Source organism: Megascapheus bottae, chromosome 13 (genome assembly GCF_031878675.1).
Source record: "Megascapheus bottae isolate mThoBot1 chromosome 13, mThoBot2.hap1, whole genome shotgun sequence".
Lineage (NCBI taxonomy): Eukaryota > Metazoa > Chordata > Mammalia > Rodentia > Geomyidae > Megascapheus > Megascapheus bottae.
In genome coordinates, this window is record NC_143521.1 from 48,787,258 (window position 1) to 48,811,231 (window position 23,974).

At 39.7% G+C, this 23,974-nt stretch overlaps 1 protein-coding gene across 1 annotated transcript in view; it reads left to right on the forward strand.

Annotated features, from left to right (window-relative positions):
* Adgra3 (adhesion G protein-coupled receptor A3) overlaps window positions 1–23,974 on the forward strand; it is a 98,409-nt gene that overhangs the window by 12,119 nt on the left and 62,316 nt on the right. Inside the window, exon 2 of the mRNA XM_090343765.1 lies at window positions 18,458–18,529. Within this exon, the coding sequence (XP_090199891.1) occupies window positions 18,458–18,529 (72 nt within the window). The remainder of the gene's footprint in view (window positions 1–18,457; window positions 18,530–23,974) is intronic.

Sequence of the window (23,974 nt, forward strand, 5' to 3'; positions counted from 1 at the left end):
CCATAGGATTAGAAAAAGGCCTTTGCCAATTCTGGAAACACCCTCCCAAACACAGCAGAAGTAATGTATCAACAACGATCTGGGCATCCCTTAACTATAGCTAACTTTATATACATAATTAATCATCAGGAAAGAATGAAAACCATTTTTAGTGGTAGTTTTACTTTCTCTTAAAACTGACTTGATGAGCCTTGAGCTGAAGAGCTCAGGGATAACTCCCAAGCCCAGAGTTCAAGCCCCAAGACCTACCAAAACAAATAAACAAACTAAAAAAAAAAAAAATGGGCTGGGAGTTTGGCCTAGTGATAGAGTGCTTGCCTAGCATGTGCTAAGATCCAGGTTCAACTCCTCGGTATCATATACATAGAAAAAAAAAAAAAACAGAATTAGTTCTGTGGCTCAAGTGGTAGAGCTCTACTCTAGCCTTGATGGAGTTCAAGCCTCAGAACTGGCAAAAAAAAAAAAAAAAGCCCCAAACCCCCAGCAGCAACTGATGGATTTTTTTTTTGAAGTATCACCACTTAAGAAACTTCAGGTGGATTAGAACTCTGATCTTCAGAACTTCAGCACCCATAACTTATTTGAAAGTTCTAATAATGTTTGCATATTTGCTATGTAGAAGGACTGTGCTAAGAGCTTCATAGCATCATCTAAGTGGTTAAAAATAGTTCTTGGTAGTTCCTACTGTCCATGTTTTACAGGCATGCCAGCTGAAGCATGGATAACACATAGATAAATTGATCTCAAGTTACATGGTTAGGGGTTTGCAGGGTCTGGCTTCTCGCTCAGGACAATGACTCTGGGTCTGCAGTTATAACAACTGTTATATGCTTAAAAGTCACACACAACTTAACTGCTCTCTTTGAGTGGCCATTAGTCTTTGTAGAACAGTTGATACTGTAGACTGATTTCTGTGGAAATACTTCTTTACAGGTGATCGACTGATGGGAAGACAGTAACTGAGAATTTCCACCTCGTGCAAATTAGGTCCAAATGACTGACAGAGGAAGGAATTTGATCATCACCAATGTATTATCTTCTAGCAGGTGTGGAAATGACCAGAGACTTGTATTTTATTATTGGTTACTACTCAAGAGTAACTATCTTTGCTTATATGCATTCTTGAGATTGAACATTGTATCCTAGAATAGTGATGGCCCTATGTTAAACAGAGCCTTATGTTCAGTTGCAAGTTGCAGAAACATAATAACTTTTGTTAACTCCTCATGTAAAGTGAAACAATTCTTGGTGATCTTGCAGTTGGTTAAGGAAGATTCAGACTGTCTCTTACTGTGCTGAGTACCCAAGGAACAGTCATTCTTGCTCAACTCAAAAGGAAAATTCAAAAGACAGGCTGAAAGGACAGGATGAATGTGGAGAACTCTTTATGGCTTTGCTACCAAGTGGAATTAGAAAAATTCCCTTAGCAATCACAGCAACTTTGGCCTTTTCTGACTAGTTAAATACAATTTTGAATTCAATTATTCTTAAAGGCTCTTTAAGTGCCAAGAGTTCTATAAATTTACTTACCCCACCAAACCAAACCTGACAGGATTACAGAAGTGTTTTTTTGGTTTTGTTTTATTTTTAAGCCACAGACATTAATGAAGCCCCAGTAGTTTTATTAGAGTAAATTCAATGCATCATTACATTGCACGCTGATTGTAAGTGCCTGCCAATAAGAGCTGCCTTCCTGGCTAGCGCAGGAAAAGAGTCTGGGCTGTTGGTGATTAACGGCTGGCCCATTTGCTTGCTTTGCCTGCTTTTCCTTCCCACTCTTGGTTGTGCTAATTGCCTCTCACTTGCTAGCTGAGACCTGCCCTTCTTCTCTAGGGCTAAGCCCAATTTTGGAACCTTGAGCTCTCATTGTGTTAACTGGATTTCTGTCTTGTCCTTTAGTTCCTGTCTGTAAGACTTGAACATGTGAAGCACACATTTAACAAGTGAACTCCTGAAGTCCCCTGACATTTTCATGTGCCTTCTTTTGTCAAAGCAACATAAATTTCAAAAAAAAAAAAAAAAAAAAAAACCCAAAAAACCACAACTCCAACTTAGGGCTGGAAGTTTGGCCTACTGGTAAGAGTGCTTGCCTAGCATGCATGAAGGCCCAGGTTCGATTCCTCAGTATCACACACATAGAAAATGCCAGAAGTGGTGCTGTGGTTCAAGTGATAGAGCACTAACCTTGAGAAAGCTCAAGGCTTGTGCTCAGGCCCTGAGCTCAAGTCTCACGACTAGCAAAAAAACCAAAACAACAAAAAATTCCAACTTAGTCTCCTGCCTGAATTTCTGAGTACCTCATGAAAGCTAGCCATAAATTTAGAAGACATAAACTTTTATAAATATATATAGTGAACATATCCTTGATGAGGCATACATTCTCACATACAACACGAACTTTGTTTTCTCTCTTTTTTTTTTTTTTTTTTTTTTTTGCCAGTCCTAGGCTTAAGCTCAGGGCCTGAGCACTGTCCTTGGACTTTCTCAAGGCTAGAGCTCTAACCACTTGAGCCTCAGCACCACTTCCAGCATTTTTTTTGTATGTATGTGGTACCAAGGAATCGAACCCGGGTCTTCGCGCATGCTAGGCAAGCACTTTAACCACTAGGCCAAACTCCCGGCCCCTGTTTTCTCTCTTATTTAAACACTTTCCTTACCTCCAATGGGTTTTGCATCACAGTGTTACTTTTCTTGAATTCATTTTCCCTATGCTTTCTTGCTTTGCCTTCTTACCACATCTTTCTCAGGGAACCCTCCCATGCCAGTTTTGACTTCTTTAGTTCCCAGCGGTTTCCTGTGCTCCGCTCCTTCACTCACCCTTCTTACTGGGCAGGCCAGTTCCTGCTCATGATCCCACAATTGAGTTGGGAAAGTGCATTTAGTGCTCATGTTGTTTTCCATATGCTTTCTGCAGTAGAACTAGTGGGGCAGATAGATTTCTTGATGCTGAGCGAACTGAGGAAAGTACTGGGGCTGTGCAGGACCCAACACAGGCACTATAGGGAAGCCATGGCATTCCCTCCATTATTTGCTAGTGGCTCAGGAAGCCCAAAACTCTATTAGTGCTTTATTGATTATTTCTCTGGCTTTGCCACCTCGGCATCGTGCTGACATTTTTATATGTGTCTGTTCTTCAGGAGTGGCTCATCCATCTGAAGTTTCAGAGGTCTCAGAATATATGATTACTGGTGGAATTATTTAGATCTATCCTGAGGAACAAGCTCTACTTTTGTCAGGAGCATTGATTTCATTTCTTGGTTACCTTTTCTAAAATGTGTTCAAGTATAATTTCCTAATTGGCTTCCCAGTATTTCAGACCAGCTGTTTCCTTAGCTGTCTCTTTTGGGGTAGGAAGGATGCAGTTTCCTATACATTAAGAACATACATTCGTATACATGAATGAAAAAAGACAAATGGTTCCATGACAGATAATTTTACTGAAGAGGTTAGATCTTGTAGCAGGTGTGTAAGGGTGTGTTACGGGAAGGGAGCTGTAGTCATTGCTTCCTGGCAGTAGGATTTGAGCCTGTGGAGTTGAACTTTGGAACCTGTCTTCAAAATCTGTATGTTGTCATGGTCAAAGGACAAGTGCACTGTCAGAAATGTGTGGTGCGAGTTTACCTTTTCAAATTTGCAGAGTGACTCTGGCAAGGAGATAATGTATATGTTTACCTTAATGTGGTCCATGACATCTTTTACTTAAAACATGATGTTGAAGTCTTTAATATTCATATAGAAGTGTTTGAGCCACTGTATAGTCTTTTATATTGCCAGCTACTCAGGAGGCAGACAGACTTCAGGAAAGTCTAGTTGCAAAAAATTAGTAAGATTGCATCTCAAAAAAAAAAAAATAGGCCGAGTTTGATAGTGCACACCAGTAATTCTATATATGGGGGAAGTCTGGCAAAAAAGGATTTGAGATGTGAATCAAATTGTGTAGAGCAGTTGCCCAGAAAAGGTGAGGCCCAGAATTTAAATCCTGGTACATCCACAGATCATTATATTACTAGTGTTTATAAATTAATTATTTTATCATTCCTTTTTAACTTACTCGCTGAAATTTTACTAGTACTGTAGTTTAAACTGAGGGCTTTCCATTTGTTTGGATTGCTTGCTTGGTTGCTTGGCTGGGTCTCTGCCACTAAAGCCATATATCTAGCCGTGGTGTTTTTTTTTTTTTTTTTTTTTTTTTTTACTGTTACTTTGGAGATGATTATTTTGGAGATTTGCAATCTCAGGATTTTTTCCCCCTTTCCCTTAGCTGGCTTGAACCTTGCTCTTGTGCATCTATCTCAGTCTCCTGAATAGCTAGGATTACAGACATGAGCCACCAGTAGTACCTCCATAGGTTTTAATCATTGAATCACACTTGCCATGTTAAAAATAGCTGAAAGTAATTTTTTAAGTGGAAAAGTGAAGCAGGGTTTATTCAGAATTAGCGTTTGACTGTCTAACATTAAAATTTGTGTTCTCATAAAACAAATCGGTGTGATGGTTAATTTCTGCTGAGCAGTTTGAAAGGCTTTTAGTGAGTGTGATCAGTGTCATCATTTCTGTATCACAGGATGTACCGTTTCTCAGGTAGTCCTAAGCTTGAGTGCACAGCACTTCTCCGAGGACTGTTACTCAGGCTGCTGGACTCTTCCTGACAGGAGATCTCCCAGGGCTTTTCCTCCACTGCTGAAACATTCCAGGTGCAGGAATTGACACCCTGCTCCACAAAAACTCACTTAGAACAGCCATTATTTCTCCTCTGTGAGAAAAATAAAAAAGGAGCTTAACTGTGACATCACTGTGAAGCCCAGAATCAGGGCACCATTGTGGTCTTAGATGCTAGTAAAAGAGCATCTTTTTGCTATCTGTGGAAAGTCTCTGAAGTTATTAGAAATTTGACCGTGGCCTAAATATTGGATGAAATAAAATACCCTATTTGGAATGTGTAGAAAAATATAGAAAAAGGCAGAGCTTATTAGCTAAAGAAAGCTGGCAACAAGAGTGGGTTACAGTCTTATGTTTACAAAATTCACCTTTGTTTTTGTGGTGACATTGTGGGAAAATAACTTTATAAAGGTGTTAAAATAGTTATCTACAGATGAAGGAATATGCTCTTATTTCTTTGTTTTTGCTATTATTTTCTAATTGTTTACATGGCACACCAGTATAACCAAAAAAACCAGTCATAGTACAACAAGCCATCTATTTTTTTTTTTTTTTGGCAATTGTGGGGCTTCAAGTCAGAGCCTAGGTGCTGACCCTGCCCTCTTTCTTTGGCTCAAAGCTCGTATTCTACCACTTTGAGCCACTGAACCACTTACTGTTTTCTGGTGGTTAATTGGAGATAAGAGTCTCAAGGACTTTTCTGTCTGGGCTACAAGCCATCTTTTTAATGAGAATTGTCACTGAGTACTCTTTAAGATGGTCTCGGGCTAAGTATGGTAGTTCCCACCTGTAATCATGGCCTTTTTGGAGTTGGAGTAAGATTACTGTCTGAGAGCAGCAAGTTAGATCCTATCTCATGGCAACAGGCTGGATATGGTGCTTTCCTGTCTGCAATCCCACTAGAGCACCTGTAATCCCAGATACTCAGAGGCAGAGGGAGGAAAATGGGAATTGGGCACAAATAAACTAAATGGGGTGGCGGGGGGTGGGGTGAGGTACATGGCTTTAGTAGAGTACAGGAGTCTAAAAAGCAAAACAACAAAAAATGGTTTCTACAGGCCTCTGTATGTTTTTTTTTTTCCTCAGTAGAAAAATTTCACCTGACATATCCATATTTTGCTTTTGGTTCACCTTTACTTACTAGTGCATAAACTTTTTGAAGACTGGGTAATATCCAACGAATATTGAGTTCTTTGAGGAAAATACTGGGTTGCAGTTGGGTTTAAAAACTATGTTTAAACAATAGCTATGGGCTTTGTGTGTGTGTGTGTGCTGGTTCTGGACACTTACCCTTAGCTTTTCTGATAAAGGTTAGTGTTCCACCACTTGACCTCCAGTTCTGGCTTTTTTTTTTTTTAATGCTTAATTGGAGATAGTCTCATGGATTTTCTTTGCCCTGGCTGACTTCAAACCATGATCCTTAGATCTTGGCTTCCTGTGTAGCTAGGGTTATAGGTGTGAGCCACCAGCCCCCTGCCAAACCATTGTCTTAGTTCAGAGTTAGCTTTAATAAGGAAAGATTCTAGAACAGGATGGCAAATGACAGCAACTGAAGTTGGTTCAGAATGCCCTGCTCTACCATGTATGCAGGTTGTATTTATGTGCAGAGAAAAAGGAAGCAACATATAAAGACAACCTGATTGGCTGAGGCTAGCATTTTCCTAATATGATCATATTTAGCTGGTATGATTGGCCAACACTTAGGTTGTTTGGCTAGGTGGTATAATTTATGTGAAGTTACAGCTTGTTTTCGTATCAAGCTTTGTTTACGTTCATTATATAGACGCTGCTTTGGGCCAGACTTTATCACCCAAGTAGTGAGACAAGTTTAGACTTAATTTAAGAGCCTAATCTTCAGCTGAGATTAAAGTCATACGCCTGGTACATTTCTGTTACTTCAAATCTGCCAATTTCCAAGTTGTTTTGTTTTCTCTGTCTTTTTTTTTAATGGAACTAGGCTCAAGGAAATAAGAGGGACAAAGGGCTAGATGGAACAGTTTTTCTTCTTAATAGGCCTTTCCCTGTGAGGCTTTGCATTCCTGTATTATGTCCCACATACCAAATGCATTTCCCTATGTTACTGCAAAGCTATAATGTGGGAAGTACCTTGGAGGGTTTCTTAGTAGAGTTTTATTTCCTCCAAGCTGTATATTCTCTAGAGCAAGGGTCAACAAAGCAGTGCTCTGCCTGTTTTTTGTACAGCCTGGGAGCTAAGAATGAGTTCTTACATGTGAAACTGACTTGATCAAGAACTTCATTCAGTGAAATTTTACTTTCCCCATCTCCTCAATAAAAGGAATTATCTTCTCATTAGTTGACCACTTTGCTCATTAAAAAAAATAATAATAATTGTAGCACTTGTTAAATGGTAAGGAAGATCTGAGTCAAGGCTATTTTCCTGGATGTTAGGACTAGAGAAATGGGGAAGGTGTCTGGCTGCACTGCAGTTGGAACCAGGTGGGGGGTTAAAGCCCAAAGAAGGTGGTGAGTAGAGAGGCCATTGGATGGAAAATTGCCAAGAAGAGGGGACCTGTGCTGAACTGACCTTGCAGGATTCTTGACTGAAGGCAGGCCAAGGTGTTAGATGGGAATGAGGATGATGAGGAATTCCATCCCATTTGGGGACTGATCCTGTGGAAGAGTTTCTCTAAATTGGACTCTGTAGATTCAGAAATGGAAGCTTAGGCTAAGGCCCTCTCAAGTGGAGGGCTCAGAAGAGTCTGAGTTGTGTTGGACTTTTCAAAAAAGTTATACGTTATTATTATTACTATTACTACTACTACTACTATGAAAATTAGTAGTATACTAGTAGTAACAGTTTTAACAACAAAAACTTAGCTCTTGGCTTTTCTAATTTATTGACCTTCCCAGGAAGTGTTTATTCCAACAGGAAGCGTTACTGTCTGTCTACAGTGAGGAATGGCTTATCTGATTTTAGCCTTTAGTAAATTTTCCAGTTTTCCTTCTTTGTTGACATAGAACTTGGTCTGCTGTCTGTGTCTGTACATCCTTGACAGGCTGTTTCCCTCCCCTTTTCCCTTCCACTCTTCTCAAACACAGCAGTGTCCTTAGCGTCTCAGTGTCTCAGTCTCGTAGGAACTTCCACTTGATGGGATAACCCATTGTCCCCATGCTAGGGGAGGGGAAGAGGGCGAGAGCCAGGGAGAAAGAGAGGGCAGGCCTTGGCAAGATTGTCAGCAGTTAAGAGGCTTTCCCTCTTCTTTGTTTGCCCTTTGAAGTTCTACTCATTTTGTACTCCTCATGATGAGGTTCAGAAATGTTGCCCCTAATATCTTACTTCCAAACAGCACTTAAATTCAGTATTCCCTGTGGCTCCATTATGCACACTTCATACAGCACTCAATGTTGAGATTCATGCACAATATTAGTCCTTGAGGTCTGCTCGTATACAGTAGGTGTCTCTCCCTGAGCACAATAGATACTCAAGTATATTCTGCATTGATGAATAATTGGTACCTCATCAAAAATTTCAGCTGAAAAATCAAAACTCAGAATCCTTAAGATCCTCAGTGTGGTCCCAGTAGGAAGCTTTCAATTTGATTAAAATGCCAAATAAAGTTGCTTTTATTATATTCATAAATATTAAGTGCTTGGCATACTTTATTATGCATAGACACCTTGAAAAATGGACTGCCTCTTCTTCTGGAGGTGATGTCGTTCAGAAGACAAGAAAGACTGGTATTAAAGAAACAGTTTTTCATTTCTGGACATTTTTGAAAGATAACTAGTATGACATTAAGATCTTTTTATTTTTAGTAAACGAAGTGCTATTTAAATTTTATGCAAACTTGCTCTGTTGAATGCTGAAGCAAAAGAAATAAGTTATTTCCTCTTAATAAATGAAAATGCTAAGTAGAGGATCCAAAATAGTAAGGAAAACAGGGCTTCATTTTTTGGTAAATGTCAGGCCTCTGATGAAAATGCTTGGGAACTTCTAAGTTCCTTAATGAACCATTTGTGGAGCATAGGGGACGTAATCACCATGTGGCCATGTACCCAGGTCATATCTGTTGTATTACTGTAATTACTCAAGGCACCTCCTTCCTTTTAATCTCATGTTGCCATAATAGTATGCTACCTGTTGATATCTTTGATGTGATGTCTCATTTTAAATAATAGCTAAGATTGAAGTCAGACATATTGTTGTGTAGAACTTAGAAAAAAAAAACAGATTGAGTTCTATATGGTGTCTTCTGTTGCAGCTTGCCAAGTATGTTAGAAAGGAAATTAAAATAAATAATAAAAATACTTAACCGCTCTTGTCTGTGTGAATATATTCTTCATTATGGAATTGAGAAATTTTACTTTCATCTGGACAGGTGCACATCTTTTACTTGAGACACAGAATTACTCTTTACACATTTTTCATCAAACTAGATACATTTTCTCTTGGTGATTGTAGTTACATACATGTTTATTATATATATGTTTTTTATTATGATGAACAATGTATCCATCTTTATTCTTTTTTTTTTTTGTACCAATACTGGGACTTGAACTTGATACCCTTCTAGTCTTGATTGGCTTGAGCTTTTAGTTTTTGCTTTTTGCTGGTTGACTGGTAATAAGAATCTCATAGATTTGCCCATCGGGCTGGCTCAGAATTTCAGTCCTCAGATCTTAGCCTCCTGTGTAGATAGCCACTGATTCTTGACTCCTGTTTATCGTCTTCACTATTTGTAAGTGTACTTTTCTGTAACATTAAAGACAGTGTTGCACAACTACTGTCTTTCCCCAAAATCTTTTCATTGACCCCACATAAACTCTACTCATTAAATAATAACTTCTCACCCTTTGTCTCCAGTTCCAAGTAAAATTGATTTTCTGTAGACATTTCCTTTTCCCTCCCTCTCTCTCCCTCTCTCCCTCCCTCCCTCCACTCAGATCACCTGGAAAATTATATGATATTAGACCCCATTAAGACATGGAGATAATTAACACAGAGAGCATTTAGTTGGGGGGGGGGTGTGAAAAGGCACCTTTATCTGTGTAGCAAATTTTAAACAAATGGAGCCATTTGCCAAAACAGAACACTGCAGATACATTGCTATTTTGTTTTTATTTTAAAATGATGGTGTGGCATGAAGAAGAATCAGGGCAGAAGTAAAGGCCCAGCCAGAGAGGAAACCTTTTGGGTGTACAAGACACAGTTTTGGTGTTACAAGCTTAGTCATTCCTGGGAGAAGGCAGGGACTGGGAAAGTGGCTCCAAACAAAACATTGATTCGGCTGTCCAGTCAGGAAGCTCAGCCAGGGGCCCTGGTGGTATCTTCCTTCTCAGCTGCTTCCCCAGTACTTGGTTGGGTTGTGGACCAGGATGGTGATGGAGATGGAACAATTTGTGCTCAACTGTTTGATCCACTTTAACTTTGTTATTTCTGTCTACAGGCACTTGAGTGACTTTAAGAGTAATAATTCTGTTAAGGGAAGTTCATCTTAGCTTTCTATTTCTTGCACCTTCTCTCCCTCCCTTCTTTGTCTTCTCCTCCCTCCCCTCCCTTCTCTCCCCTCCCTCCTTCCTTCAGGCCCTCCTTCCCTCCTTTCTTCCTCCTCTCCCTCCCTCCTTTCTGTCTTTCTTTCCCTCCCTATACCATACTAGATGCACTAGAAACCCAGACAAGCATCCACGGAGGACTCTTAGGGGAAGGGAACCTATCATTTTTGGGAATGATACTGTTAGGACCCCGTTAATGAATATGCTTTGTGCTACTTTTCTGTGCTTTTTGTTATTGTTGTTCAGACATTTTCTTGACACCCATAACAGAAATGTAAAGATACAAAGAGACCCGGGGACCGAACTGACAGATAAGAAGGTGCCCTACAGGTATGATCTCATAGTAGTGGGTGCTGTGGACCCAGGCAGGTGGAATCAGACTGCTGGTGAAACCTACAGCAGGGTTAACCCCACCCCACCCCTTCCACTCCTCCTCCCCCAAGACAAAAAGCATTCTTAACAGCCTGGAAGTGTTCCAAGAATCAAAACTATAGGGAGTGGCCAGAAAAGTGGGTGAGGTGAGTGCTTGGGCCAGGAATTAATGACTTTGAAACTCATGCGGCTCTTTGCTCTGTTTGCCTGGTGAAGTTGGTGGTCAGGTTTGCCTGTGGCTTAGTTCTAAACTGATGGGGATGTTTGCCAAGACCTAACAATGGAAAACTAGGTAGCTGGGAGAAGTTCTTTGGCTCCAGGTACTCATCCTGCATCTCCATCTCCTGTTAGGAGACTGAGGTGATTTCAAAATTTTTGCATCTGTACAGGCAGTTACTTTTGTTATGTGACAGAATCGGCCTGTAATGTCAAATCAGCCTAACAGAAAGATTGGTAGAAAGCAAACTCACCCAGAAAAGTTCTAGTTCATCATCTATAATTCAAGGGAATAGTAATCCATAAGGCTGAGAATCATTCATGGGAGAGGATGAGGAATGGAATTCTGAGCAGTTCACTGTGGGTTTGCATTGTTAAAGAGTTGGCTTCTATCAGTTAGATGGATTGAAGGGCAAAATGGAAACAACTCAGGACATAGAAAACATTATGCCAAATTTTAGGATCCATATATAATGGTGTCCATCATTATTAACTACTGATAAATCTGTGACTCCTTTTCCCTGACAATTAAATATTTCCTATGGTAAAATAAGGTGATTCTTACTGAAGAAGCTTTAAAATGTGGGGGAAAGTTTGTTAGGATAATGTATTGCAAAAGTACAAGAATGAAATACATTTTGTATACATTAGAGGATGAACTAGTATTGGAGAGACATACTTCCCTATGCCACTAGGGGCCAGTAAATTACAGGTACTATCTCTGTACTCTTCAGGGAAGGATCTTTGAACACAGAACTTAAGCTCAGCCATATATTTTTTTTGTTGTTTATTTGCTTTCTATTTTTTTATTAGAATACATTAATAGTGCAAAGGTGTTTCACTATGATATCGTTCCTTTATAAAACCTGTTCTGAGCACCTTATTGGTTGGTCTCTGGGAAACAGGTAGAATTACAAACCACTCACTGACTGGAGAAAATGGCTAGAAAACAAAGGCAGAAGAAGCCTTTAGACTTTTGTCTAAAGATCTAACATTTATGGGAGGAGCAAGAGAGTACATACATGAGTACAGCTTCTCCTCTGATGGGCAGTGAGGTCAGGCCAGGCCAGACCAGACCAGACCAGACCAGACCATGGAGAACCTGTGTAGCCCACAGGTGAGGATTTCTCACACATCCTCATCTACCCGACCTTATCACACACCTCAGTTTACACAAGGAAAGGACAGTTGAATAGCAGAAGCACACATTGAAAAGCCTGGTCCATAACAGGAAAGTATCTATCTTGGGGTGACCATTCTGGGGCTTCAACTTGGGGGCTGGGCTTTTTCACTTACTGTTAAGCACTCTTACCACTCTTACCACAGCTCCACTTGTAGAATTTTTGGTATTAGTTGCAGATAAGAGACTCATAGACTTACTGTCTGGCTGGCTTTGAACTGAGATCTGTAAATTTCAAACTGCTGAGTAGCTAGAATTACAGTCATGAGCCACTAGCATCCGGCTAGCAAAACATTTTTTAAAGAAAGGAATGATCTTGCTACATCATGGATGAACTTTGAAAAGATTATGCAGAATGATAGAAGTCAGTCATTACAGGATCATTTGTTATAGGATTCTGTTCATGTAAAATACACTGAATGAACAAATCTACAAAGAGAAGGTGATGGCTGAGGGAAAGGATTTGGTGGAAACAGGGCAGGTGGCTGAAAATGAATGAGTGCTCGTGGGGATAAGTTCATGTGTATCAGGAAAAGGTTGCACTGTGGATGGTGGCCAGCAGTTTAAATACAGAAAAGCACTGTCCTCTTCACTTGAGACGTGATATGTACCCACTTAATACAGCTTTATAAAAGGAACAAAATAACATGTGTGCTGGTGGCTCCTATCTGTAATCTTAGCTACATAGGAGATTGAGATCTGAGATTTGCAGATCAAAGTCAGCCTAGGCAGAAAAGTCAGTGAGACTCATCTGCAAAAAAAGTAGTCCAAAAACAGGTGAAGTGCTAGCTTTGAACAAAAGAAGCTCAGATAATATACCCAGGGCCTGAGTTCAAGCACCAGGACCAGTACACACAAAAACGAACAAAATAAGAATGAACCACATTGAATTCTGCAAGGATTGGCACTTCCATGTTTTATGTGTTTGATTTTTCATAAATAATGCTGCTGACTTTTCCACAAGCTCCTCTCTTGGCTAGACACATTCATTCACTGAAGCAGAAGATTTTCTAGGAAATATCTTTAGTTCATGGGAATACAGAGAATGTTCTTTCTTCCCCCTTCCTCCCCTTCCCCCTTTCTTTTCCCTTTCTCCTTCCCCCTTCCCTGCTTGCTTGCTTGCTTCCTTCCTTCCTTCCTTCCTTCCTTCCTTCCTTCCTTCCTTCCTTCCCTCCCTCCCTCCCTCCCTCCCTCCCTCCTTCCCTCCCTTCCTCCCTCTCTCCTTCCCTCCTTCCTTCTCTGTCTCTCTTAGTTTCTGTGTTTGCCCTCCCTCCCTCCGTCCCTCCTCTCCTTCCCTCTCTGTCTCTCTTAGTTTCTGTGTTTGCTAGGCAGGTCCTCTAGTATTTCATCTATGGCCCCAGCCCTTGCTACCTGAGTTGTTTTTCATATAAGATATAAAACTTTATGAATAGGCCAGGTTTAGTACCCTGATCCTCCTACCTACATTTTCCTGCATAGCTGGGATTATTGATCTACATTACTACAATGACCTGTTACCTGAGTTGGGGAGGTCTCACTCTTTTGTCTGAGTTAGCCATGAGCCACAGGCCTTTTAATCTCAACTCCTAGAATAGTTGGAATTACAAGTGTGGACCACCATGCCTGGCTCAACTTATTTTTTTAGACATTATTATTTTAACAGCCCTTGTCTTGATTTGAAAGTACTCTGTTCAGGCAAATGTGTATTTTATTTACAATGTCTGCCATGACAAAGTAAGATCAAAGTATAGAGCTGTCTTGACCAGAGAAAAAGAACCGTATATGCGCAGAAAAAGAAGAACATTCTGGTGAATATCAGGAGAAACAAAACACTCTGCTTTAAAATGTCATTTACTCCTTTTCTCATCTAAATGTGGCATCTCAATCTGAGCGTTGTACAGTTTTGTTGGTGTGAGCCCCAAGTCTAACTACGTACCCAGAGGTGATCTCTGTGTGTTTTAGTTCCTTTCTCTAAGGACACATCACTGAATTTAGGATCCACTGTAATCCAGCATGATTTTTATATTCAGATCCTTAATTATGCCTGAAGACATCCCTAATCAATCACCATTTTACAAAATGAGGTGCATCTTCACAGTGTGTGGGGGAGAGTAGTAGTAGTGGGTGTGTATTTGGGTCATACCTGTCCTATCACTACAACCATTCTTCTCACTATTGGTACAATATTCCTGACTGATTGTCCCTTCTAGCAGATGATGTCAAGAATTATATTCTTGGGCAGAAATGTAACCCTGGGTTCTGTTCCCGGTAATTAAAAATAAATAAATAAATATATATATATATATATATATATATATACACATAACTCATATGTAGGGCTGGGAGTATGGCCTAGTGGTAGAGCGCTTGCCTAGCACGCATGAAGCTCTGAGTTCGATGCCTTGGTACCACATACACAGAAAAAGCCAGAAGTGGCTCAAGTGGCAAAGTGCTAACCTTGAGCAAAAAGTGTCCAACGACAGTGCCCAGGCCCTGAGTTCAAGCCCCAGGAGTGGCGACAATAAAAACAAACAAAATGAACATAAAAGTATGTTAAAATGAACAATTCACATAAAAGTATGTTAAAGAATTACTTTCTTCATATTGACCTGAGTAGTAAGATATAGTTTTGAAATTTATCTTTAAAAGTTAAATTACTTTATGACTTTAGCCAGATAGGGTGTGTTTTCTCTCAACAGTTTTTTGGGGTTCCATTCCACATTGGACTTCCTTGGTACTGTGTTAAATGTTGGTGGACCTCTGACTCTTCAGAGTGCCAGCATCCTCCTGAGTTGACTATAGATCATGTACAATGAACGTTACTACTAGTATAGATCAGAAGTGGCTATTCACAAGCTTTACAACTTTGGCTAAGTTTTATGTTTTTCATTGCGTTACCTCCAAGGAAGTTTGAAATTTCAAATATGTCAGCAAAAAAATTGATTTGAATGTGTTTCAGGTTTATAATGATCTATGCTATTATGCATTTCCTAGTTCCACAGTGCCCTCATTTCAAAAATTGAGTATACAACCTTTCTGCAGAGTAGATTTATTTGCACAGATCCTGTTTTCCTGCATGAAATCCCTAAACGCATCCAGTAATGTAGAGACAGAATATATTAACTTGAGGTTGTAAACTATATTTTTAAGGTTACAGTTATAACTTTTTAAATGTGATGCAATGTCCTTGTTTTCACTCTCCTCAATAAAATCTATCATTTATTGTACCAAAGGCTTTATGACTTGAGCAAGCGGCAGTCCCCTTGTTGGAGCAATACTGGCTTTTTTTTTTTTTTTTTTTTGCCCATTCTGGGCTTGAGCTCAGGGCCTGAGCACTGTCCTTGGACTTTCTCAAGGCTAGAGCTCTACCACTTGAGCCTCAGAACCACTTTCAGCTTTTTTCTATGTATGTGGTACCGAGGAATCGAACCCGGGTCTTCGTGCATGCTAGACAAGCAGTCTACCACTAGGCCAAACTCCCGGCCCCGCAATACTGACTCTTCATTGCATGCTGCCAGCACACCCTGGCTGGCTTCTGTATGTTCCTTCTGTATTGGGGCTTCGTGGAATCACTGAGCCCAGGAATATGTATGTTTTACCTTTGTTTCCAAATTTTGGCTCATTGGTTATGTTACCCATCACTGTGAAGATTTCAGCAACTTTACATATTAAACAATGAATTCTTCTAATCTCCCCCCCCCACCTCCACCCCTCCACCATCTTAAAGATGAAGTCTCTGTTGATTCTGTGCGCTTTGAATTTGAGCTCCACTGTTCTCTGAGACTTCTGGTCACTATGTGAACAGTTTATTTACATAGAAGAAAGTAAATGTGACTCCAGGTGTTCTTTCCTTCAGTTTTCGTTCCTAAGATTAAAAGTACACTCAAATTTAACTTAATTTCAAGGTATATTTATATTAGTGTGATGATTATATTTCAGGTAGAAAATGAAAGTTACTGCAAAGATGACAGGAAATAAATCAGTGGAACCTCACTAAAATAGCAAGGTGATTGGTGATCATCTTGGCCTGTCTTCACAGTCTTTGTTTTGTCTACACATGGATTCCCTTCACTAGGTGACATAAGTTTCCTTGTTTGCTTTCTCACTGATGGCCAGCATTTCTCTTTTCTCCTAGTTTTGTTTTGTGTTTTGCTTTTTGTTTTGAAAGACCCCCTTTTTAATAGATGCATAAAGTTGTTTGGTTTAGAGGGAGAGTAACTGAATTATGAGTACTGCCTGTCCTCTTTGGTGGTGTGAGTTTTTGTTAGGTATAGCATGCTGAGGCGAGGACTTGAGATGAGGATTTGTTTCTGGGATCTGGTGACTGAGTAGTTATCCCTGATGCCTGTTTGGGGTGGCAGGGATGGGGGGGAGAGAGGAGCTGCGTGGAGAGATCCTGTTCTTCTCAAACCTGGTGGCCACATACAGGTCTCAGTTTGCTTTTCAAAAACTTTTTTTTTTTAACTTTTATTTTTTATTGTAATTTATAGAGGGGTTACAGTTATATTTGTCAGAATGAGCATTACTTCACACACATTGATACCCCTTCTCATGTTTTTGTTCCCATTTCCCTCCCCACACCCCCTCACCTCATCTTGTTCCTCCTACTTCCCTTTCCTATTTTAAATAAACCAAAAACCTTTTGGTTAGGTAAAATGTTTTATTTTACATGGAATTTTTTTAATCACTTATTTTCTTGGTCCCAAGAGTCTAAGCTGGATCCTTGATCAGTAACAGCTTTAGTGAGGGGCAGAACACAGTAGGAGACTTTGAGTGCAAACTATACTTTGATTTCACCAATATTGAAATGAGGAAGGATGTGTTTCCTAGAACCAAAGAAACAATATAAACTTTTAATAGCTTCTGACTGGGTGTGCCTCATAGTGTTTATGAGGTAGATGTGATTCTTCCCTTGCTATGAATGAGAGAACTCTGTTACTCAGAGCTGGTGGGATTTGCCTCTGACCAGCATAACTTGAAAGTGATTAATAGAGTTAACCCAAATCCAGGTAGGTTTGATTTTAGTTCCTAATTTTCCCAATAAAAATGTTTTGGTACATTAATCTCACAGAATGACTAGTTTAGATTTCTACTTACATTAAAAAAAACCCAAACCTAACATTAACTGTCCATTTTTATTTGTTTTAATTAAAAAAAAATCAGCCTGTCTCACCCTCCCCCACCCCTCAAATCAAGGGCCATTATCTATACTGACCAAGTGCTCTATCCTCCTGAGCTTCATCTCTAGCCTGAAAGTTTTTGGTTTTGTTTTTAAACACAATGAAAGTAGATACCTAAAACTCTCATCTGTTAGTCTCTGTGTAGGCTTAGAGTTCGTGTTTTGTTCTTCTTGTGAAGGCTGCTCCTGAGTTCAGTAACACCATGCAAGGCATGCATGCATATATGTAAAGGAGAATTGTCTGCCTTGAGCCTGGTGTCAGAGCTCCTGACCTGTAGAACATGCCTGGGTTCAGCTTCTGCCCCTGCTATATGCCACTTTGCTCTTGCCTCCAGTTTGTCAGTTTTCTTCCCTTGATATCTGACTCCCCCATTGTCACCTAGTTCCTGGAAACTCTTCAAGGACACTCAGGATAAAATGGGGACCTGAAGGTCTAGCGTACAGAGGGAACTAGGTGACAGTTTCTTCCCAACAAAAGCCTGCCAGGTGGTTAGGCCCCACTGTCACTTTTGGGGATCAGTTTTTAACCTTCAGTTTAAATGGATATTATTTTAATACTTCAGCTAGAATGTGATATAGCCTTCTGTGTCTGTTGACATGTGAACAGATTTTTATGTTAAATTATAAATAGTAGCTAGCATTATTGAAATGACACCCAGAAGATACTTTCTTTGTTAAATCACATGTAATATGTTTTTCTGTTGCAAATTTTTTTCTTTTTTTTAATTTTTAATTTTTTTCATATATTTTTATTGTAATTAATAAAGGGTTACATTATATTCACCAGATAAAAGGTGCATTACCTCACATATATTGATACCCTTTCTCATGTCTTGGTCCCCATTTCCCTCCCCCGACCCCCACCCCTCATCTTGTTTTCTTCCCTTCCCTATCCGACTTCAAATAACCAAATATGCATATATACAATATATCAGATAACCAGATGAAATACTGTAACAATATGAGATAACCAAGGGGCAGCAAAAGAAATGGGAGATAACATAGTACATTATAACTTTCGAGTTTTAAAGTAAGTATTCAACTTATATAAGTTGATGATTCTCTAAATGTACACCCATTCTTTTCCCCTGTATTGGGCTTGGATCTGGTGCCTGTTGGCTACTTTCCCCTTTGTATTTTAAAGTTTTTGGTTAAGTGTGACAGGAATGATCAAAGATGCTACACGATGTATGAGCTATTTAGGGGGGTGGGTTGGGCTCCCATTCTCTAAGCCATCTCAAATTCTGGGTAATAAATTATTTCTGAGAACCCCTCATAGGCTTCCACTTAACAAACTAAATTACTTTTATATTGATGGTGTACACCAGACAACTTATATTTTTTCTTGTCATTTTTAGGATTCTGAGTAACAATAAAATATCGGAGCTGAAGAACGGTTCATTTTCTGGGTTAAGTCTCCTTGAAAGATTGTAAGTATTCTTTCGTTACCACTTCTTATTATTTTACTTAATACATTTTCATTCTAAACATGTTGCTAAACCCTCAACTACTTAACATGAAAAAAAATTTTTTCTAATATGTTAGGTATGAGTTTTGAAAAATAAGCCATAGCTTGAGGTAGAGGTCAGCAAATGGCCCATAAAGGGTTAGCAAGTAAATTTAGACTTAGTGGCAGTATGCATCAGGTACAGTGATGCAGCCCCTGCCACTGAAGTGTGAAAGTAGTCACGGATAATAGATAGGGAAGAACTTACTTAATCAAAGTTGAACTATGCCAATAATGCGAGAACAAATGCATTGGCATGGATGTTTATTTACAAAACTAGCCATGTGACAGTCAGCTGATTACTGGCTTAAATTGAAGAGAATGTTTTGAAATTCTAAATCATAAAATGGTATCTATCTTATATGTAAATAGAACAAAAACATATCAAGGGAGAAAGCATTATATTTTATTCAGCCATCTATGAATATGCTAATATATTTTTGCCTAGTGAAGTCTAGTTTTCATATAATCCAGTATGTTACAAACAGCAATTCCGATGAATTTTGGGAGATGGATTGTGTAATTTGCTTGTTTTCTGCATGCTCTTTAAGGGTCTCGTTTCACATTGTCATACTACCTGCACGTTAGGAGAAAATGTCAGCCACAATGAACACCTTCACTTCTGTGAATTACACTTTTCTTCTCTTCCCTCCGCTTTACTCTTTCTTCTCTTCTTAGTACTGCTTTGGTCATTTCACCAAGGGGTTTCTGCCCTCAGACCCCACACTACTTTCTTGCTTAAGCTGCTGATGTATTAGGGAATCACAAAGCACTGCAAGCTCCTTATCCTTTATGTCCTTGTGGTTTCCTTTATATCCGCTGCCTGTAAGTTAGGTTATATGAATGCCCTTTTACACACATGCATATATAGAGCCTATACCCACACTTACATTTGTATACATACACTTAATATGTCCTTGTGCATGTGTATATGTACAGAGATACATGATAGCTTCTCTTTGCATGGCATTACTTGAGTCTCAGATTATTTTGGGGTATTTATTGTATTCTACACCATATGTGAGCCTCCGAGGACAGTGTTCTCACTTTCAGGCCTGACAGTGCTAAGAACACTGTACCATTGCCTGACTGCTGCTCTGAAAGGGACATTTGGAATACTTTGATGGAGTCAAGATATACCAGAGGTGTTGAGAAAAGGAATCTCTTCCCCCTCTAGTGAGGTACCTCTGATATAGAAATTGTCACTGTTGACTGTAGGTGGGGCTGACAGACTAGAGATTGGAGTGAGAGGATCACACATATGACACAGGAGCGAATTCTGGGAGGTCCCTGCCAAAACTTGATGTCACTGGACATCAATTCATTGCCTGAATGTGTCAGGCAGTGAATTCCCATTGTGTTTTCAGTTCCTTGTAAAGAAAGGTTACTGCGAGATAACCTCACATGCATGTAGCACATTGTAAGGTATCTTTGGTGCCCTGTTGATAGCCAAAGGGATCTGTGTGGCACTCCTGAGTCATAGGCTTCAGATAGTGGTTTATAGTTATTATAGACACTGTAGCCACATGACTGATGGTGTGTGCTATGGTGGATTACTGCCCTTCTTATCATTACTTGTTAATTTCCTTTGTCTTTGACCTGATTGTCAGCCTTTTGTTGTTGTTAAATCTCTGAACCTGGTGGAAACAAATTAGGTTGCTGTTGTGGGTGGTATTAAGACTCAATGGCTGGTTTTAGCCAAGGGCCTGGAAGAATAGATGTGCTCACGCATACATGTGTGTACATATATAGCTATGAGGGGATGTCTTATTAGCAAGTGCTACAGCCTACGACCTCAGTGCTGACCATGGAGCTGAAGTCTCCTGTGTTGTCTTTTCTCTGTTGAAGAGCATCTTCACCTGTGCAGACCCGGAGCACAGCACTCTGGGTGCACACTGAAATGTAGATCTCAGTCTTAGCTTTACTATTGCAAAAAAGAGAGAGAAAAGGAGGGCAGGGACAGGGTTGCACAAGTAGGGCCCACTACCTGCAGTGTCTTTGTGGAAGAACAGCCCCTTCAGGGACACAAAGCAGGGAACGATATGGCTGGGCATTTGTTGTTCCTGCCTTGTAGACAAGGACAGAGAAGTGGAGTCAGGAAGCCTGCACTTCCTATGGGGAAGAGTCCAGGCAGTCTTCTTACTGTTCCTTAGGATGCATGTTGTTTTTTTAGGACTCACCCATCGTTGCTCTGTATCTCTCCTAAGTCTGTCAGAAAGAAGCCTGAGAGTTGTTGTAGCTCCAGTTCTGTCCACCCTGTGCTGACCCCATCCCTCCTCTGCTTGCTTCTCTTCCTGCTCCGGTGAGCCACAGGGTCTCTTAAGTTTCTTGGGGACTCAGGGTCTAACCACAGTGTCACCCCTTCAACACTGTCCCTTTCCTGTTGCTTCATCCTGGTACCTAGGTAAAGCCACTGTATTTTTATACTTCCCCGGGAGAATTTCCTTAGGAGGTACAGTCGACCACATATAAAGTTTACAGTCCAGATTCAGTCAATTAGAGACCACTGACAACGAAAACAAAGTAACACCACAGTTAGCACATTAGGATGTAGCACATTTGGGATGTGATATAAACGATATCTAGTTTAGAACAAGGAATTACTCAAACCAAATGCAAAGTAAGTAGTAGGTTTAAAATGACTGGAATCAAGTTATAGGAAATAAGGGTGTGAGATTGGCAGGGTTGGGTAGGATAGTCTAGCAGAGTTGAACTAGCCAGCATTCTTGGAGAGTGCATTCCATTCTTTGCTGTACATCCATTCATCCTCTGTCTCTTCCCTATTTCCCTTCTTTTTCTTTCTTTCTCCTCCTTCCTTGTAGAGTAACATTATTCTTAGATTTGTGTTGTGTGTTTAATTATCCACTGATACTTAGCGGCAGAATCCCAGTGCTTTACTTCCCGGTTTTAACTGTACTCACAAGGGTTGGACCAAGGCTGTATTGATAACTGAGCATCTCTTCTTGGCTGATGAGAGTGTTCTAGAGCAAAAGAGATGTGAGACTCCAAAGATAAATTTCATAACCTCTGAAAAGATGCATAAAGAAAGTTTTTGTTTTTTCTGATTTTGTGCCTGGTACTTGGGCTGTCGGTTTATGGCCGAGGCTCATCCTGAAGGCATGCGGAGAAGGCTGAATCCATGAGGTAGATAGACCCAACCTTAAAGGCCACTCCTCTGGTTTTCTGTGATGGTGAAGAATTGTCTCCTTCATAGCTGGAAGTGTTTGGAGTGAGGGTCTGATGTTTTAAAGATATCTAATCACACACATTGTTCATGCTTTTACCAAGATCTGTGAAAATACTCTTTGGGTTTTGTTAAAGCAGTTTTTATATTTCTTTTCACTTAGTTATAATAACTCAGTGTATTCTGTTTAGTTCTCTATCTTCAAGTTAAACATAGGCTTCTTTGCGATGCTGTGGGCTAGTTTGGGGGGTGAGGGGATGGGTGTTAAATGAGAGAGTCTAACTATAAACATTTTTTGGCAATGCCTGATTAATGGGACATTATTATATATTATATAAAGGCAAGAGTGTTTATTATTAAGGAGAAGGTGTATCTTTAAATCATGGTACAGTGCTCAGTTTGTTATTCATGAGAGGTATTTTGTAGAAACTCACACAGTTCATCATTGACCACAGACTTATGTGCTGCTTTAGCTAAACTAGTTCCTCTTATAGACACTGCTGAGAATCTGAAATGGAAAACTTACATGTTGGAAAAAACGGAACCGACATTATGTGTTTCTATTTGTGGGAGTTTTCTTTTTATCTTATGCAAAACAAGTAGAAAACATATGGATTGGATTGGCTTTGCTTATGAAAACCATCTCTCTGAGATGCAGGTTTGGGGTCACACGGGGGTGGGGCAGAGGATTTGTTATGTTTGTTGTACTTTCTAGGTCTACAGCCTTATCAACTTAAAAAGTTAGAATTTTATTAAATTGGGGACGAAGCTAAAATTTTACTATGAAAAATTTTAAGCATACAGGACATTGAAAAAGTGCCATCATCTCACAAATTTATCAGTTTCTCCAATGATCTTTATATTGTATGGTTATTAGTAATTTGGCCTAACTTCCCTCCTATGTTGGGAATATCCCTGTATATTCACATGTCTGTTGCATCATTTGCAGGTCAGCTGCCGACCAGGACACTAGTATTAAGGAAAAATGTAAATAATAGTGAATGAGAAGCAGCATTCTCTACCTTGAATATTGTGATGACTTTCTGGTCAACCATCATTGACTATAGATATTCTTGTATTAAAATTTAGTTAACATAGTTTTGTTTGTCTGTCTATTCCTCCCCAAAATGGAGTGTCTCCTTCCGAGTCACTCTAGGGGTTTTGAGAAATCTGGGTAAGTTCTGTCTGGTGCCCTAACTGGAGGGACGCTGAGGAGAATGTTGAACTAATTGGAGGAAAAAAGGCTTCAGAAAAGCAGAAGTAACCTCTGAAAACTTGTGCTTAGGATAGTGACTTATATTTAGTAAGTGATAAACCACTATGGGTGTTATCTTTGTTGAATGTCTTATGATGGTCACCTTTTTTGACCCCCCACTTCCCCTGCTGTGTGTGTTCATGTGTGTGTGTTTGTGTGTGTTTATGTGCATGCATGCTGGCTTTAAACTTCTATCCTCAGATCTCAACATCCTGAGTAGCTGAGATTATAGAAGTGAACCACTGATGATCTGCCAAGTATTTGAATGATTTTGAACCTGTTCATTCTACTTCTTGCCCTCAGAATGGAGTGGACAAAACAGGATACTCATGTGAGCAGGAACTGATCTGCCTTGTTTGGAAGGTGTTTAGACAGTTGGGTGTTTGGGAATGGGGCTGAAAGTCCATATGAGTTGTTTCTACAGCCCTGTTCCCACTGTAGTTTGTGGCCAGTGGAGGCATACACCACAGACCTGCCAGCCTAAGACCTATTATTAACTTCTCTGTGACTGAGGATCTCCCAGGGCCCGTGGTGCCTTTCTGAATTTTCCATTAACTCAGGAGGTAGCCCAGAGATTGCCTCGACCTCACTTAAAAACAGCTTGTTAGTTCAGAGAGAAGAGTAGGAATTGTGAGTTTTCTTGATTATCCTTCTAAGATTTAATACCATACATAATTTCCTAATTTTTTGTGATTTTTTTTTACCTATTTCAGAAAATTTCTTTAGAGGCTGATGTGCAAACTCTCCAAAAATAAAAATAAAAAAAGGAAGTTAGGATAGGTATCAATATTGGAAAAGTTTTCTTGTAGAATATTTTATTATCTTATTTCTAATCAGTGATATATTGAAAAGAGGACTTGTATATTTGTTTAACAGTTACTTCCTTTAAAATTATTATGAAATATAAGGGAGCATGTTGGAAAATCTGA